The 17,605-nt window shown below is 37.8% G+C and overlaps 1 protein-coding gene across 5 annotated transcripts in view; it reads left to right on the top strand.

The window, feature by feature from the left end:
- Positions 1-17,605, top strand: part of MYPN (myopalladin) — a 100,274-nt gene that overhangs the window by 47,739 nt on the left and 34,930 nt on the right. For all 5 annotated transcript variants that reach the window (XM_055325374.1, XM_055325377.1, XM_055325378.1 and 2 more), the window contains 5 exons: positions 1,773-1,824; positions 5,029-5,143; positions 6,372-6,443; positions 14,420-14,561; positions 16,405-16,428. In XM_055325374.1, coding sequence (XP_055181349.1) covers positions 1,773-1,824; positions 5,029-5,143; positions 6,372-6,443; positions 14,420-14,561; positions 16,405-16,428 — 405 coding nt within the window. The remainder of the gene's footprint in view (positions 1-1,772; positions 1,825-5,028; positions 5,144-6,371; positions 6,444-14,419; positions 14,562-16,404; positions 16,429-17,605) is intronic.

Below are 17,605 nucleotides of genomic sequence, written 5' to 3'. Positions count from 1 at the left end.
GCTTCCTCATGTAGCATGATCAATTATTATCTCCATTTCCTACCCCCTCTTCCTTCTCAGGAAGATGGCAGATAGGGCTGAAAATTCCGAGCTTCTAATCAAGGCTTGGTTTTTCTGGTGACCAGCCCTCATTTAGGAACCATCTAGAGTCACCTCATTAGAACAAAAGATGCTCTTGTGATCTTATGATTTAGGAGTTTATAAGAGTTTTAGGAGCCCTGAGGGGTTCAAAGACAAATATTAGAATAAATAAGATATGTTCATGACTTAGGAAATTATAAGAGTATTAGCAGCACATGCATGTGTATGGGTGTGGAGTGGGGCTGCAATTCTACAGATAGGGTGGTCAGGGAATACCTCACTAATCAGGTGACATATGAGTGAATCCCTGGAAAAAAAGGGAGGGGGCCACAAGTATATTCAAGGGAAAACCACTCCAGGTGGAGAAATCACTAAGTACACACCGTGAGGTAGAAGTGAGCCTGTATTTAAGTATAGAGATGAACCAGTGTGGCCAGGATGGAGCAAAACAAGGTAAAAAATAACAGATGAAGTCAGAAGTCCAAGATGGGGTAGAGGTGGGAGGATGCAGGTGAGCAGATGGTATTGGTCTTTGCAGGTCATTGTAAGGACTTTGGCTTTTACTCTGAGGGAGATGGGAAGCTGTAGAGGATTCTGAGCAGAAATGTGACCCAAGCTGGCTTAGCTTTTAATGGGGTTACCCTGGTTCCTGGTAGAGAATATACCTCAGAGAGTCAAGGATACAGGCAGGGAGACTATTTGGGAGCATTGAAAGGCATTTACATCAGCGTCAAATTTACATGACTAATTTTAGGGACAAAATCAATTTGTGTTTCTTATGTATCTGCCTAAGTTTTTGTTCCATTTTATCTCATCTCTGAGTTTTTTCTGAGGACTATTCTTTAGCACTTTTATCATATATAATACCTTTTGTATGCCTTGGTTTTAGCATTTAAATATTGTATTATTTTGGTATAAGGGCTCATTCACCAACTAGATTGTAAAGCTGGGAGTGTTTCATTCTTTTTTATATCTTTAATACCTTAGGTAGTACCAAATACATAGTGAATTTTTGATAAACATTTATTGAATATATGCATGAATAATGACAATAATGAATAATGCATGATAGAAGTGTGTTGCATGTTTTTATCCTCAAATTTTTAGAGTACAATAAACACCTCCAGATTTAGCCCAGTTATATCTTCCTGGAATTCAGTATCTTGAGAAGTAAATCCAAGATCAAAGCTTTTCCATCAGTGCTGAGATTGAATTACTGATTTTTTAAATTTCTGGCAACAGAGCTTCAAGCACCCCCACTCCCAAGATGAAGTATGACTTGTTAATATTAGGACTGGGCGGAAGAGCATCCACCTACACCTGCAATGTTTAGAATCCAATGTAATCCCTCCTTTTATTTAATCTGTGTAGGCCAAGAGCAAGAGGATTTATGGACAGCATAAAATGTCTGCAAAAACTGCTCTGTTAGAGGCATCGGCAGGTGTTTTATATACCAGAACATGTGGCATTTGGGCCAGTTAATTTGAACTTTGTCGCTAACTAGCCATATGACCTTGAGTGAGTCCTTCAACTACTTAGGGTCTATTTTCTTATTTGTAAAATTGGGTGTTATTGTAGGAAATCACTGAGTTCATATCTAGGTCTAAAGTCCCATTGGTCTTCAAATACCTAGGAACTAGTTTAAAAAATTATCATCTTAAAGATTTCATGTCTTGTTTTTACTTTTCCAGGGGTTTCTTCTTCTGACTCAGAAGGGGACCCTAACAAGGAAGAGATGAATCGGTAATGCTAATTTCTATCTTATAGCTTTAACATTCTCAGATCCTGAGAAAGCTGCTAATTGGTTTAGTAGAACTTGAAAAGGGTTCTCAAGAAATACGTATTGAGTGGATTTAGAGAACCCTACTTCTTTTGCTTTAAGTCTTGTCTAACAGATGAATTTTAATATTCCTAGTATTTTAAAAATATGATATCACTTATCATCATACTTATATCATCATGCTATATCATATTTATATCTATAAAGTAAAACGCAAATAGCCCAGTGCTTCAAAAAAAATCATGTTTTGTGACTAAATAATAATATTCATAAGGACACAAAACCTGGTTAACCTAAATTATATCTGTGAGTGATCTGAGTAAGTCATAAGCATTTTGTTAAACAATTATACCAAATACTGAACAAAGATGTCTTCCATTCTTTAATTTCCCCAACCATCAACTAAGCACCTACTCTATACCAGATGCTTCATTAGACACAATGGATAATAAGAAAAATCAGATGCTTCCTACTTGTGAGAGGTTCACAGTCTACTAGAGGGAAATATATAACAAATATAGCAAGAGATATATGCCAAGCATATAGACAGTAAAAGTAATAAAGTGTAATAGACTATGATGTAACCATGAGCAGGATATATAGGCCTTGGTACAAAGGTCTCTTAATTGGTTGGAGAAGGAATGAGAGATCAGGAAAGGCTTCACAGAGTTGGTGACCTTGAGCTGAGTCTTAAAAGAACAGTAGGTGGACACCCCCAAACAAGGAAGGAAAAAGCATTTTCAGGTAAAGGAAGCTGTGACAGAGGGATGGGACCTGAAAACAGATAGAACATCCATTCCCTGAGATTACCTGAAACAAACAGCAACATTTGGAAGACTGGTTAGAGCTGTTGGCTGTGTTTGCAAATTCTGTCCTCCTCTACAGAGGGAAAGCGCCTTAAGGGCAGAAATCATGTCTTATTCTTTAAAATCTTTTGCGTGTGCTTACCTTGGAATAATAATTTGCTTTTAGCTTTTGTGCAGATATGAAAACTCATAACCAGAGTAAACAATTTCTCCCTTTTAATTATCTTCCTTATTCTCGTGGCTTTGGTGCAATTCCTCCTTCTTTCCTGACTCTTTGTGCCAGTCACCTTCTTACAGTTGCTCCAGCCCTTTTCTCTCTTTTACAGTCTCCAAACTACAACCAGTTATTCTCTAAAAGATAATTCTGATCCTATTAATACCCTGACTTAAAAAAAATATTATCTATGGGAAAATAAAAACCAAGCACAAAATGAACAACATTAAAAAAATTTAACATGACATATAAAGCCTGATTGAGTAGAGTATTAATGTGGCTTTTCTGACATCTCAGGCTCTCTACACTGCTCCCATCTCACTCAAGCAATGTACAGGTTATTTTCACCCCTTTGTTCAAGTTGTTCTCGTTGCCAGGAGTACCCTATCTCCTCTGCCTGGAAAACTCCTATGTATTCTTCAAGGCCCAGTCAAGTTCTCTAATAAACTCCTCCTCCATTGCACATTTCTTACTTCTTCCTCAAGGCTCTCATAACATGGTTTACAAGCCTACTGGGTAGGAATTTTGATTACAAATTTAAGCAAGAAATATTTCAATTGATTACTTTCTTTAAATATGCTTTTGGTAGATAGGATTTTTTAAAAAATATTTTTATTTATTTATTCAAGAGAGACAGAGAGAGAGAGAGAGGCAAGAGACACAGGCAGAGGGAGGAGCAGGCTCCTCGCAGGGAGCCCGATGTGGGACTCAATCCCAGATCTTCAGGATCACGCCCTGGGCTGAAGGCCGCGCTAAATCGCTGAGCCACCTGGGCTGCCCGGTAGATAGGATTTAGCTTCAGTTCTGTGTAAAGGACACCAAAATAATAGTAACTTAACACAGATATTTATTTCCCATTTACATAAACATATGGATTTGGCTGATAGTGTAGCTCTACATTTCACTGGGTTCCAGTTGGCTTCTAGCTTCGTCTCACATCTTAGTCTTAGGAAGGAATAAAGGGCATTCCCACTCCCTTCTTAAGATAATTTTCCTTAGATAACATACATCACTATCCTTCAAGTCCCATGACCAGAGAGAAGTCATGTGGCCACACCTTGCTTAATGATGGTCAGGAAATCCAATCTTTACTTGGAATGGCCATGTAAAGAAATCAGAAATTCTATTATTACAGAAGAAAAAAATGGATTCTTTGGGGACACTGATAGTTTGTATATCACTATATAATTCTGCTTCTGAGACCCCACCCTTCTTGGCTGGGAAAAAATTCAATCATTCATTGTGGGGCATCCCTTTCCCCCTCCATAGCTGTGTAGATGATAGATATAGGCATAGTCATAATGTTTATATTAAACTGCTCCAAACATCTTACACGAGTTACCTTATTTAATCCTTACAAAGTAAGAATTGTTATTTACCCATTTTAGAGATGAAGAAGCTGAGGCAGATGGAGGTAACAGCTGGACAAAAGGGAGCCCATCCTGTCATCAATCCCTACAGAATATGGGTGGGAAACCTAGGTCCCAGACCTCAAGGTCCCATCAAGTCCAGCGCTTTGTTGCTTCCCGACCTGCTTGGTACTGATATCTTTAATAAGACAGGGAACCCCTCTGAACTCTGGTTCTCCCTCTTGTCAGGTTCTTGGACAAGATTCTCAGACCTCTCTCTTCTCCACAGCAAAACCAAAATAATCTCCCTTCCACAGTCTTCTTATGAATACTTCCTGGCTCTTTTGCTCTTCAAATAATAATTTAATTTGCGTAAACTTGAAGAACTTGTTGACTCAGGCTATTTCTGCTTTCTGCCATGCCAAAATCCCACAAGCAACGGTTTATAGCTGGCCTTTTACTTGGAAGGGAAGGGGGAGGAAAAATACAGAGGACAACAACAACAAAAATCTCAAAAAAATTATCTTCTGCACTTGTCTTGAATCTCAGTTAGTTATGAATGTGCCTGTGTCCCCAGCTGAGAGTAACTAACTCAAGGACACTAGCGGCATCTTATCATCTTCCTGTTGACACTATCAAAGTGTGTAGCAAAGAAGTGTAAGCATTTGCAGAATATTGTTGAACAAAGATTTTTTATTACACCTAACTGTGAGAAGTGATGAGATTACTAGCTTTTCTGAAAGAATTTTTAAGCAATGATAAGTCTGTTTTAAAATCTATATTTTAATTATTTCTCAGAATCCAGAAGCCAAAAGAAGTGTCATCTGCTCCCACTACTTCTGCAGCCATTCCTTCAGCAGCACCCAAAGCCCATAATGTGGTGGCCCAGCCCAGTGTATCAACCATCCAAAAGGTAAAAGAAACACAAGTGCCATGGACTGTGATGGGCAGGCACTGTGACCATGCCCACCTTGTATGGCATGATTGTATTCTCCTCTGTCACAGCTTCATGACTTTGGGTAATACACTTCCATGGTCATGATAATTGCGATGTACTTCTGATGTAGGCTATCAGCGTTTCCTATTGTTTTGGGTACATATTCTCTAGCTTCATAAGCAAATTTCACGGGAAAAGAAACTCTTTATAAATTATTTTGTAATATGATATTCCAGCTTAATGAAGGGCATTGATTATGTATACAAAGAGTTGCCAGCTCTCCTACTGGCCCAGGCAGGACCCTCTGTATCATGTAACTCAGCTTCTTGGAGCTGCAAATAATTCTACTTTCTAAGATACAACTACCATGAAATGAGTTTTTAGAAAGGATTAAATGCTCTCATCCTTAATGATGATGATGATGATATTGTAAAAACATTCAAAAGATACAGAAGTATGCACAATAAAAATCTTGGTCAAGGTACTACTCCCATGCCCTGACTCCTCCGAGGTACCTCTTGTTAATAGTTTCTAGCAGACAGTTTCAGGTATTTTCTATGCATGTGTAGGAATATATATATATATATATATATATATATATATATATATATATTATTTTAAAAATATGAAATCACACTAATCTAAACACATTTGTAATATGTTATTGATATATTTATTTATGTATAAGTAAACATATTGATCTATGACTTTAAAAAAAAGTTCAAACAGTTTCTTATTTAATCCATTTGGTAATGCAGAGGGGTCACATTTTAGTTCTAATCCAGTAGTTTTCAAGCTGTGATCTGTGGAGACCTGGATTTTATGGAACTTCCTCAGAGGTTTAAGGTTATTTACAGGCAATAGAGCTTTCTTTGTGTGTTGGGGGTAGACAGCACTTATTTACAACCACTGTGACCCCTCCTGGAAACCAAATCATAGCTGTTATATTAGAATTGAACAGCAAGTTATAAGAGCAGATTTAACAAATGAAAACAAAAACAAAAACAAAAAACAACCACCATTACCTAGAAAGAAATACAAGCAATTCAGCATAAAGTCTGAAGTCTGTGATTCATAGACTTAGAAAAGATCAGTCTTTTGGTTTTAGATTAATTGGAGGCACCAAATTCTGTAGATTTGTTCTATCTATCATCTAGGTAGTAATCATAGTGACAATGAATCTATTGTTGGTTCCCTTCAATAGTGTCAGAGCCCTACCAACTATCTGCAAGGATTGGATGGAAAACCTATCATTGCAGCTCCTGTGTTTACAAAGGTAATCAAAATATTACTTCTTTCTGTCATGGGTTTAAACATACCATACTACTCATACAAAATTGTTGGATCCCAGGTTTACTGATTTAGCTCAGGGTTTTGGTCTTTTATAAGTACAGTGTAGGTTTGGGGGTTTTGGGTAGTTGTTACTATGTCACTTCAAGTTCCAGATTTCTAATAACTTGTTTGCATAATGAGAGGGTAGACCCCCCACTCACCACATTGATCTCTACAGCCATATTCTTGCTGTTAAATACAATAGCCATACCTGGGGGGTCAGGTGGTAAGTTTCTAGCCACTCACTACTCCAGAGGTTTCTCTGGACTTTCAGAAGAATCAGGTTGCAGGCACATGTCTTTGGTGTTCAAGGAGATGGGAGTTAAATGCTCTTAGGAGGCTTAACAGAAAGGAACACACTAGGACAAAGAATTCTCTTTTTCTATTCCACGGTATCAACTGTTGCGGTGGCATCAAATTCTGAGTCTCATAGTCTTTGTATTTAGAACTGGAAAATTTACTCACCACTTTCGCTTACAAATGAAAACACAAGGGCGGGCCAAGGACATGAAGCAGTTTATCCAATGTCACAAAGCTACTTAGTAGCAGAATCCAGACTAGAAACAAGTTCTCCTAATATTCCCAGTCGATTATTCCTTCCTTTATATAACATAGATTTTGTTTATGTGTTGCCCAAGACAACAAATTTAAAAGTGAAAATTGAGTCACATTTGATTTTTTTTTTTGGTATTATGAAGACCACATGAATGGACTCTGTACCTGGAATATAGATTATTGTTTGTATGAACGCCAAACTTAGGCCCAAAGAGATCTTGTCCTGTCAGAGGTATGCTTTAGTTTAGAGCAGTGGCTCTCAACCTGAGTTAACTTTGTCTCCTTGAGGGGCATTTTTAATGTTTGTAAATATTGATGGTTGTCACAACAGGGAGATTATGCTGTTGGCATCCAGAGATGCTGCTAAATATCTTCTAATGCATAGAATGACAGCCTCCTATGTGGTGTTCTGACTGAGTGGGGGCAAGTGGGTGTGAGTGATGAAAGAAATCACCCAAAGCAAAAGAAAGGAGATAGAAGTTTATTGACTACACTGCAAGGGAGCAGCAGGCAGGACAGCAAAGAAGAAACTATCTAAGACAAGGCAATAGTGAGGGGGTGTAATTATAGAGTGGAGTGAGGGCATATGGGGTTTTCTCTTTTTTGGTAATCTTAGGAACTGTGCCAGGTAGTAAGTAGCCCATTGGTTGGTTAGGAACTATGGCTTACTGAGCCTGTTTGCGCTGAGCTCGGTGGTCGCTATGGGCCCTTCTGCTTTGGTCAAGTTTCCATTGCTCAAGCTTATTGCTCAAAAGCAGCTTCTACACCTCCCACAATAAAGAATTCTCTGGCCCAAATTATCAATAGTCCTGAGGCTGAAAAATCGTGGTTCAAACCAAAATGGCAAAAATGGTTTATTTCCCAATGACTATTAACCCTAAAGGAAGAGCTAAATGCAAAACTTCCGTGGAAACATCAGTTTTAGGAAAGTTCCATCGTATTGGTTCATCCAAAATGGTTTTCCAAAATCAAGCAGAGTCTAGATTAAGACACATTTATCCATATCAGTTGGGCAGACATTCTTATGGGAAGCAAGATGCCTTTTGATTTTTCGGGTTTGTTTCTTATAATCTGCTTTTGGAATTTCAGCCTTGCTATTTTCAAAGACTTGACGTAGGAAAGCAACATGTTTGTGACTTGGAGAATATAAGACTTTGATGAAGAGTTATAAGTGGACCTTTGAATAGGGGTGTGTGTGTGTGTCTGCGTGTGCGTAATACAGCCAATAGTGCTACCTCTAATTGTCGCTTATTTCAGTAAGTCATCTAGCCTTAGAGCTTAAGTGCTGCAGAATGGGGACTTTTTAAAAAGATTTAATTTATTTATTTGAGAGAGAGCAAGAAAGAGACTATGAGTAGGGGTGAGGGACAGCAGGAGAAGGAGAAGCAGACTCCCCACTGAGCAGGGAGCCCAAAGTGGGGCCAGTCCCAGGAGTCTGGGATCATGACCCGAGCCAAAGGCAGATGCTTACCCTACTGAGCTACCCAGGTGCCCTGAATTAGAACATTTTAATTTTTCATGCCCTTTTGTCACACCCTAAAGACAGTGCTGACTCTTCAAGGCAACTAAACTAAAAAATAATTTATACCCAGTCCCAGCTGAAATCTCCTCTCTCCTCTTCCTCACTACCACCTGCCCAGCCAGACACCAGACAAGTGTCCTTGTCTCCTTCTACTCACTTTCAAAGCTTCCCAGGTGTTCTGTCTTCCCTGCATCTGCATCACCCAGTGCATAACTTTTGTACATATAGCCACTAATAAAGCCATTTGCTTTTGTGTCCCTTCCAAGCACCTCAAAGGCTATCTCTAATAGCTAGATAGAAGTCCATGAAGGAAATAATAGGTCCAAAGCTGTTTTTATTATTCCAATAAGACTTTAGTGCTTACTTTTTACATTTAATTTTCATGGGCTAGACAAAGAACAGGTTTAGCTGCTTTTGTGTGGTGACTCTAATACCTCCTTGCAATTAGATACTTTAATTGGCAGATTCATATTTGCTTTGACAAAGAAAAATGGGAAAATGAATTAATCATTAGTTACATCCTGGTAAACTGATTATAACTTGAAAATATCATAGGTCCAAATGCATTTAATATACCTAGCTTTGCCTACTCTACCTTAAACATGCTCAGAACACTTACATTAGCCTGCAAATTGGGCAAAATCACCTTATACAAAGCCTATGTTATAATAAAGTGTTGCATATCTCATATCATTTGTTGAATACTGTACTGAAAGTGAAAAACAGAAAAGTTGTATGGGTATAAAATGGTTGGCATGGTATATTGGTTGTATGCCTTTGTGACTGCGTGGCTGACTGGAAGCTGTGACTCACTGCTCCTGTCTATCATCACAAGAGGGGATCATACCACACATTGCTAGGCCAGTAAAAGATAAAAAACTCAAAATTTGAAATACAATTTCTACTGAATGGGTATCACTTTGGCACCATTGATAAAGTTGAAAAATCATAAGTTGAGCTATCCTAAGTCGGGAACCATCTGTGTATACTGTTTGTTAGATAAATCTCCAAAAACATTATATCCATAGTAGGAAAATAGTCCTTAGTACAAAGACCCAAACTCTGAATAGGTTTTCTCAGCCCTCAGGATATGTGCTTTTGCCTCCGTAAATGGGATCAGAATCGTTCAGACACCCGGCACAAGGATAGGCTGTGGCTCAGATTCCAGAGAGACTTATCAGCAACGGTGTGCTTGTGTTTGTTTCCACCAGTGAGGGCAGAACTGAGGTCATAGTTATTGCCAGTGTCAGAAAATTTCTGAGTCAGGGCTACTGATGATGGTAATCACATGGCCTGAGCCATGATAACTGATCATATGCAAATGTTTGTTTGGATTGTTCCTGCTTTATTTATTTCTTTAGGGACTTCTGGCATTCCAACCCCTATGACTCATTTTCTATACTGCCCAACAAAGCATTTCTTTGCCAGTAATGGCAAGGAGCCATTTTTCTAAAGCAAAAATTAGAGAGCAGAGTCTTATTTAACTCTTTGTGTCTCCTTTGGTGATAGGGAAGTACTAGTATTATCTTCTTTTTAAAGAAAGTTAAAATGAAAAGGAGGGTTGACCAGCAAAACAATGATAGTTTAAGAACTACCGTATGCTAGTTCATTGCTCTACTCATAGATGATATCTATATTTTAAAATATTTTATGGAAATAGACTATCCTCCATCTTCTATACAGTATCAAAAGCACTTTCACTCTATTTATGGGGGAGAAAACAGCTCTCACACTTCTTGAGTGCGAAGGGAGGTAGATGATCAAATTAGGTTAGAATCTTCCTGCTATCGCTGCTCCCACTCCAACAGCAGCTGCCCTGGCCGGCTTTCAAGCCTGCAGCAGCTCTGGCTCCAGCTGCTTCAGCAGTAATTTGAAGAGTGCAAGGGGGCAGGGGAAGTGAGAATTTGAAGAGCACTTCATTATATAATAGCAGAAACAGGAAAACCCTGAAATAACTGGGCCAGTGGCCGGATCCAGATTTCTAAAGATTACGTGGGCCCCCTTTCCCAACCCAACAATTCCAGAAACTTTTCTGGGTTAACTGTTGCTCTGGGCACCTAAGGGTCCTCAGTCAAGCAGTTCTTTATTCATAAAAACTTCTTTGATCCAACTGCAGCCTAAAGCACTATACACATTTACTTTCAGCCTCTCTTAAGGTGCACAAATATTAACTGGATTTAAAAAGGAATGAATGGGGTGAACCTGGGTGGCTGAGTCAGTTAAGCCTCTGACTCTTGATTTTGGCTGTGAGATCAAGCCGGCTTTGGGCTCCTTGGGCTCATGCTGGGTGCAGAGCTACTTAAGATTTCCTCTCTCCCTCCTGCTTTGCCCTTACCCCCTCACCCCCGCTCTAGAGAGAAAGAAAGAAAGAAAGAAAGAAGAAAGAAAGGTAAAATGACAGTATGAACCTTGTAGCTGACATCTTTTAACCAGTAAGGGAGTTTTCTCAGGGTAATCCCTATTTTATATTTGTGGGTATGAATCTACTAAATACAAACTCTGTCCTTTCAACTCATATTTAAAGTACCTGACATAGTGCTTGGCACAAAGCAGGCACATAGTAATATTTATTCTGTGGTGAATAACTTCCATTTCTGCTAACTAAAGAATTTTTGCTTTCATTGCCTCGTGGCTTCAGAGTATCTTTAGGAGGCATAGAGGGGAAAAAAAGTCCCATATCAAATGGCTGTGGAAGAAATGCTTCTCGAGGCTCTGTGCTGTCAAGTCACCTACAAAGAATGTCTTCCCAGATGATCCGTATGGTGATGACACACAAGACAGATTTGCACTTTGGATACTGTTTACCTCAGGAGGTTGTAGACCTTTCATTAAAGTTACTTTAGTCCAAATCTGTAATTCCTAGTTAAGACTAACTAAATCTTTGCTAGTTGGGGAATGTGTTTCATTTATCTTACTCATCTTCGGTGAAGTCCAGATGATTATGATCAGATCTGCAGCTATTGTGCCGTTCATAACAGCCTAAGACCTACTCCTTTGTTGAACGTGGCACCATCTGCACCGTGTTCAAATGGTCTGATTGATTTGGACCCTGGTGTGAGTCAGCTCCTTCTTGTGAGACTTTTATAGAAAAGCACAGTTTTCAGCAGTAACAACTATCATCATCCTTCAAAGTATGACTTTCAATAACGTTTTCTAAGTGGCTTGTAAAATGACCCTTGGCACCTCTCTTACTGAGTATTGATAACGTATCAACTGGAATGAGTTTCCATCTCATATCACAGACACTTAGCAGGCATATTATATACACTAAAGTATCTGAGGTATTTGGGCTGGACTCTCAAATAGAACACAGGTCTTGACCTTCAATGTCAAATGAATAATTGCAAAATGAATAATGTTGGTCTCAACTGCGAGCAACATAGTCTCTCATGGATATCCTCTTGCAAGCAAGGCTTTAGTGTAACCTTTACGGATTGAGAACTAGCTGATGTATCTGAACTGAACTGCAAGCCATGTCAGAACATGTAGACTGACCTCATTCTTCTCACATTCACTTAAAAAATATGTCATATTTAATTTATTCAATCCCTTCTGCCCCCATCAACATTTTTTTTTCTTGGTCTATTTTTCTAATTTGTTTGCCTCAGGAATGAAACTCTATTTTGTATGAATCCCAGGGAAATGTCTGACTGCCATTAAAATTTTCACTAGCCCTTAAAGCTGCCACTTTAGCACAGAATTCGCTTGGATGCCAGGAGCACCCAAGACTCCTTGATGTTCCCTGCTTACTAAGAACATTCTTATCTTGTCACTAGAAGTTGTTGTTTGGGGTGGACAAAGAATAACAAGGTGGGATTTTTTTGTGTGTGGGTTTTTTGTTATTGTTGTTATCAATAGTTCCTTATCAGTTCAGAGACCCCTCTGTGCAAATCTCATCTTGAATTACTTCAGCAAATTTGGGAGTGAAAAAAAAAAAACAACACAAAAAAACACACCCAAAACACTAATGTTGAACTACAGCGCCCCCTGGCTTTCACAATGTCAATTTACATACCTCTGAGGTAAAAGTCATCCACTATATATAGCTAAAGCTGTGTAGTCATCCCCACCCTTATATATTCCTTAGACAAATGTCATAAATATGATGAGGCCATGCCATGCACAAACTATCATAAATTGTTCTTAAAATAACTATAAATAATCACAGATTATTTATAACAGTGAATGACAAAAGCAAAAAAATAACTAAATGCCAACTTTCCCCTTCTCTGATGAAGGAGCCAACATTTTCTTTATGCACACCCCCAAATACTAATAGTAGAAAGCCTTGCAGCTAACAGAGCTTGTGGAGGAAGTTAATCATAATCATTCCATGTTTATAATGTTTGCACCAACACTAGAAATAATAAGATGAAAAAAACCTAATAATATGCCCAAAGACATGCCAAAGGAGAATTTAATAATCAAATGAAGTACCAGGGGTACCTGGGCAGCTCAGTCAGTTAAGCATCAGACTCTTGGTTTCAGCTCAGGTCATGATCTCAGGGTCATGGGATTGAGCCCTGCCTCAGGCTCAGCTATTAGCTTGAAATCTGCTTGAGAGAGTCTCTCTCTCTCTCCCCTTTCCCTCCAACTGTGCACTTGTGCTCACTCTCTCTTTCTCTCTCAGTGCAAATAAAGTACCAACTACACAAAAGAATGTGTGACTTTAAGCTCACAAATCATGAGTGAAAGACTGGTTATGAATGGAAACTGTGAGTGCCATTCTTCAGGAGAGTCTATTATAGAATATATTCATATGCTACAGTTCAAAGTGATTTTGTTGGGGTATCTGGGTGGTTCAGTTGGTTAAGCGTCTGACTCTTGATCTCATCTTAGATCCTGATCTCAGAGATGTGAGTTCAAGCCCCACACTGGGCTCTGTTCTGGGTGTAGAGCCTACTTCTGACAAACAAACAAAAAACCAAAGTGCTTTTGTAAACCTTTTTTCCATGGATGTGTGGAAAAGCATTTAACAATGCTTTCATATTTTGCCATGACATAAGATTCCACTTGTGACTATGATTTTATAGAGATTGTCATTGTTTATATACCTCAACAGATCATTGAAGCTATACTGTAAAGAACACATAAGGAAAACAAGATAACAAAAATCAATTTCCAGGACTACAGTATATAAATAAGACAAACCCAGGAAAATATAATCAGTTACTTGAGCCACAGAGATGTTATACCTCATGAACGGTGACATTCTTGTGTGGAAAGATATATTACCACCATGTTGACTACACCTAGTAGATACTCCTGCAGATTTCTTAAATTGTTATTATTTCTGGAAACCAAACTCCACTTGGGCATTTAAGAACAGAAGTACTTAGGGACGCCTGGGTAGCTCAGCAATTGAGCGTCTGCCTTCGGCTCAGGGCGTGATCCTAGGTTCAGGGATTGAGTCCCACATCAGGCTTCCTGTGAGGAGCCTGCTTCTCCCTTTGTCTATGTCTTTGCCTCTCTCACCGTGTCTCTCGTGAATAGATACAATCTTAAAAAAAAAAAAAAAAGAGCAGAAGTACTTTATCAAAAGTTAGCATTTTTCCAAACCCTCAAAATGTGTCACCAAGTATTTAATAAAGTTGTCTGGCACTGCAACAGAGAGGAAAAGGAAGAGGATAAAGGATAGTGGGGGAAAAGCTTCATATGGGCTCAGATGATTCTATCTTCAAAAATAGACTTGATGAATATCCACAGAATTGAAACTGCTGGAGATGTAGATTTGGAGAAAATCCAGATATGAAGGTGATAGTATCTTTTTCTAAAATTTAGCACTGGGACTAGATTCCAAAAATGTATAGTTTTTAGCTCTAACAATATTCTTCTCATTACAGATGTTACAAAATTTATCAGCCTCTGAAGGTCAGCTGGTTGTCTTTGAATGCAGAGTAAAAGGAGCTCCATCTCCTAAAGTTGAGTGGTATAGAGAAGGGACCTTGATAGAAGATTCTCCAGATTTTAGAATTTTACAGAAAAGTAAGTTGATACTTTAAAATTATTTTCCTGATAGTTAATTTTTATAAATGTATTGTAGTCGTTCATTTCTATAACTTTTTAACAACTAATTTAAAATATAATTAAGAGAATAAAAGAAGAACTACTTGTAATCATAATCCTCCAAACTAGACCCTATTAATATTATGTCTTCTATTCTCCAAAAGTTTCTCCATGCATGTGTTTTACAAAAATAAAAATAAATCATACACTTTTTTGTAAATTGATTTCTTTCACTCAACATTTCATGAACACCTTTTCATGTTAATAAATATACTTTAAAAACAAATCAACACAATTTTATATTAATTTAATCTGTTGTTGAATACTTACACTGTTTGCAAATTCTTTTATTTTGTAAACTGCTTCAATGCATTTAAAAGAAAAATTATTTGTATCTATAGACTAGAGTACTAGGGGTGCCTGATTGGCTTAGTCAGTAGAGTATGTGACTCTTGATCTCAAGGTTGTGGATTCAAGCCCCATGTTGAGTGTAGAGATTACTTAAAAATAAAATCTTAAAAAAATAGAATAAAGAGTACTAGAATTGCTACTATAAATCCACCCAGTTTTAGGCTTTCAATAGGTATTGCCAAATGCCAGCCCAAAGGATTGAGCTAAATTGAGGATAATCACATAATTGATCATCCAATCTGGGACACTTTCAGAGTGAAAGAGACTGCTATTAATAATTACAAAGAGATCCCAGGAATAAATCAGGTCTATCCCAAATGAATGTTCTAGCTTTATTCTACTACAACCAGCAATATATAGGAATGCCATTTGTCTCATACCTTATTAACAATGGGTATTAAAGTTTTTTAATCTTCACTAATTTTATAGACCACAAATGGGAACACTTGTTTCAATCTATACTTCACTAATTAGATGTGGGGTGGAGCTTTTTCTCATGTTTATTGGATCTTTGTATTTCTTTGTTTTTAAATTACCTGATCATATCCTTTGCTCATTTTCATATTGAAGTTTTGTTCTTTTTTACTGTAAGAATTATTTATATATTCAAGTGGTCTCTTCTTTCTCTTATCATGTACTTCTTTCACCTTGACCCATTTTGGTTATAAAATACATTGTAATTTGTTTACTTTTTTGTTAATTTGTCTCTGCCTGTCACTGATATATGAGTCAAACTGCTCTCATATTTAACAACAGTAGCAGCAACAATAATATAATCTGAATGCCATTTAAACTGAGAAAAAAAAAACTATCAGTTTGAAAGATTGTAACGAAGTCCAACTCTTATGAATGCCTGTAATTGAACACCTATATTCAGTACCATGCTGGCACTTTCAGGATGCCAAAGAATTTTAAGATAAAGAACCTGCTCTCTTGTTCTCTGTCCTGAGGCTCTTAATATTGGAAACCTCAGAGCAGGAGATAATAGTGTACATTTTATTAGGATGTGAGAATCCAAAGCTGAAAATGAGCTCTTAATCTTCACAAACTTTGTTTCAGGTGAAGCTGAATGGGTACCATTAAAAAAAAAAAAAAAAAAAAAAAAAGGTTCCTGAATCCCTAACTCAGTAACTTTTCCTTACCTTAGTAAGGCTTTAAATGTCCCAAGTGGAAGTCAGGTATGTCCCAAGATGTGGCAACTTTGGTTAACAGCTCTCTTGCTACCCTTCTGTGACAACTGTCCTGTCCCTGTCGAGGTCATTGGTGCTTTACTTTCACACTTAAGGAACTAATCTTATTAAATCACGCATGAGTATACAAGACATTGAAATTCTATAGGAAGCTTCTAATGAAAATATAACGTCTTGGTAAGATAAATGCTTGAAGCTTTCTTTTTTTTTTTTTCTTTTAGAACCTCGATCCATGGCAGAACCAGGTAAAGATTATTTTAACTTTGTTGGCATGTGATCAGTGGTTGTATATAATATATATAAATCAGTGATTATATAGATAGTATATAAATAATAAAACATATTGAAGTTACACTGGTGTCAAGAAAAAGTGAAAAATAAGGTTTTAGAAACAAGATTCCAACCAACTCTAGCTATTATTGTAGGAGAAGGAAAGGAGGGGAGCACATGCAAATGTGAAATTTATATTTCATACTGAATGTGAATGCAGTTAGTTCTCGGTTTGTAAGTGATGTTCTTTGGAATATTTTCTCTCTCTCTTTGGCCCCTACACCTGACCTCCCAAAACTTGGCAGAGCAATTTCCATGATGCTAGATCAATTCTAATTCCACAGCTTATGTATCTTAAGACATCAGATTTTGAACTCTGCAGAATCAATAAAACGTCCATGTTGTTATTAGATTTGGTTGGGAAGACACCAGATGACATGGGAGTGACAGTAGGTGAAGCTCTTACCTCTAGAAAACACAAGTTACTCAAAAGCCACAGCATAAACATCTGAAAGTGTTCTCTGTGATCAACCTGGGAAATTAGATTGTATTTGTACCCCTGAGTAAGAATGATGGTTTGGGGTTTTATTATTATAATTCTTTCTTCTGAGAACTGAATGGAAAGGCATTCCAGAAATAGACATGGAACATCCATATCGCACAGCCCTACACTAGGGCCTTGAGGATGAGTAGAAAAGAACAGAGCAGTCTTATTCTTGCATTGCTTATAGTGGAGTGGTGTTTTTCCCCTTTAAAATATTTCGCATTTTGACACTTTTGTCCAGACCAGGCTTTTCAATAGGCAATTTCATACACAAAATTCTTTCAGAGTCACCCAAAAGGGGTCCCTTCCCACAACAAGTGCTGCCTTTCCCAGCTCCATGATCTAAAATTTCTTAGCCAGGGAGTTCTTCCTCCATCTTGTATATGCAAATACTCTTTGGAGACAGAATACTTTATCTGGCAGGTACAATGTAGTGTGAATAAATTAATCAGATCATTTTATAAAAGTGGCTGTTGAAAACTGAGAGTAGAAATGTTTGGGAAGGGGAACAGAGAGAACAGAAAGAAGGAAGACCAATGGCTCAGAAAAAGTACAGAGAGGCACCAAAACCAAACTTTGCTTCTCCATCATTTAGGATACTTGGCAGC

Source organism: Nyctereutes procyonoides, unplaced genomic scaffold, assembly GCF_905146905.1.
Source record: "Nyctereutes procyonoides isolate TBG_1078 unplaced genomic scaffold, NYPRO_anot_genome, whole genome shotgun sequence".
NCBI lineage: Eukaryota > Metazoa > Chordata > Mammalia > Carnivora > Canidae > Nyctereutes > Nyctereutes procyonoides.
This window is presented reverse-complemented; position numbering and strand designations above follow the sequence as displayed.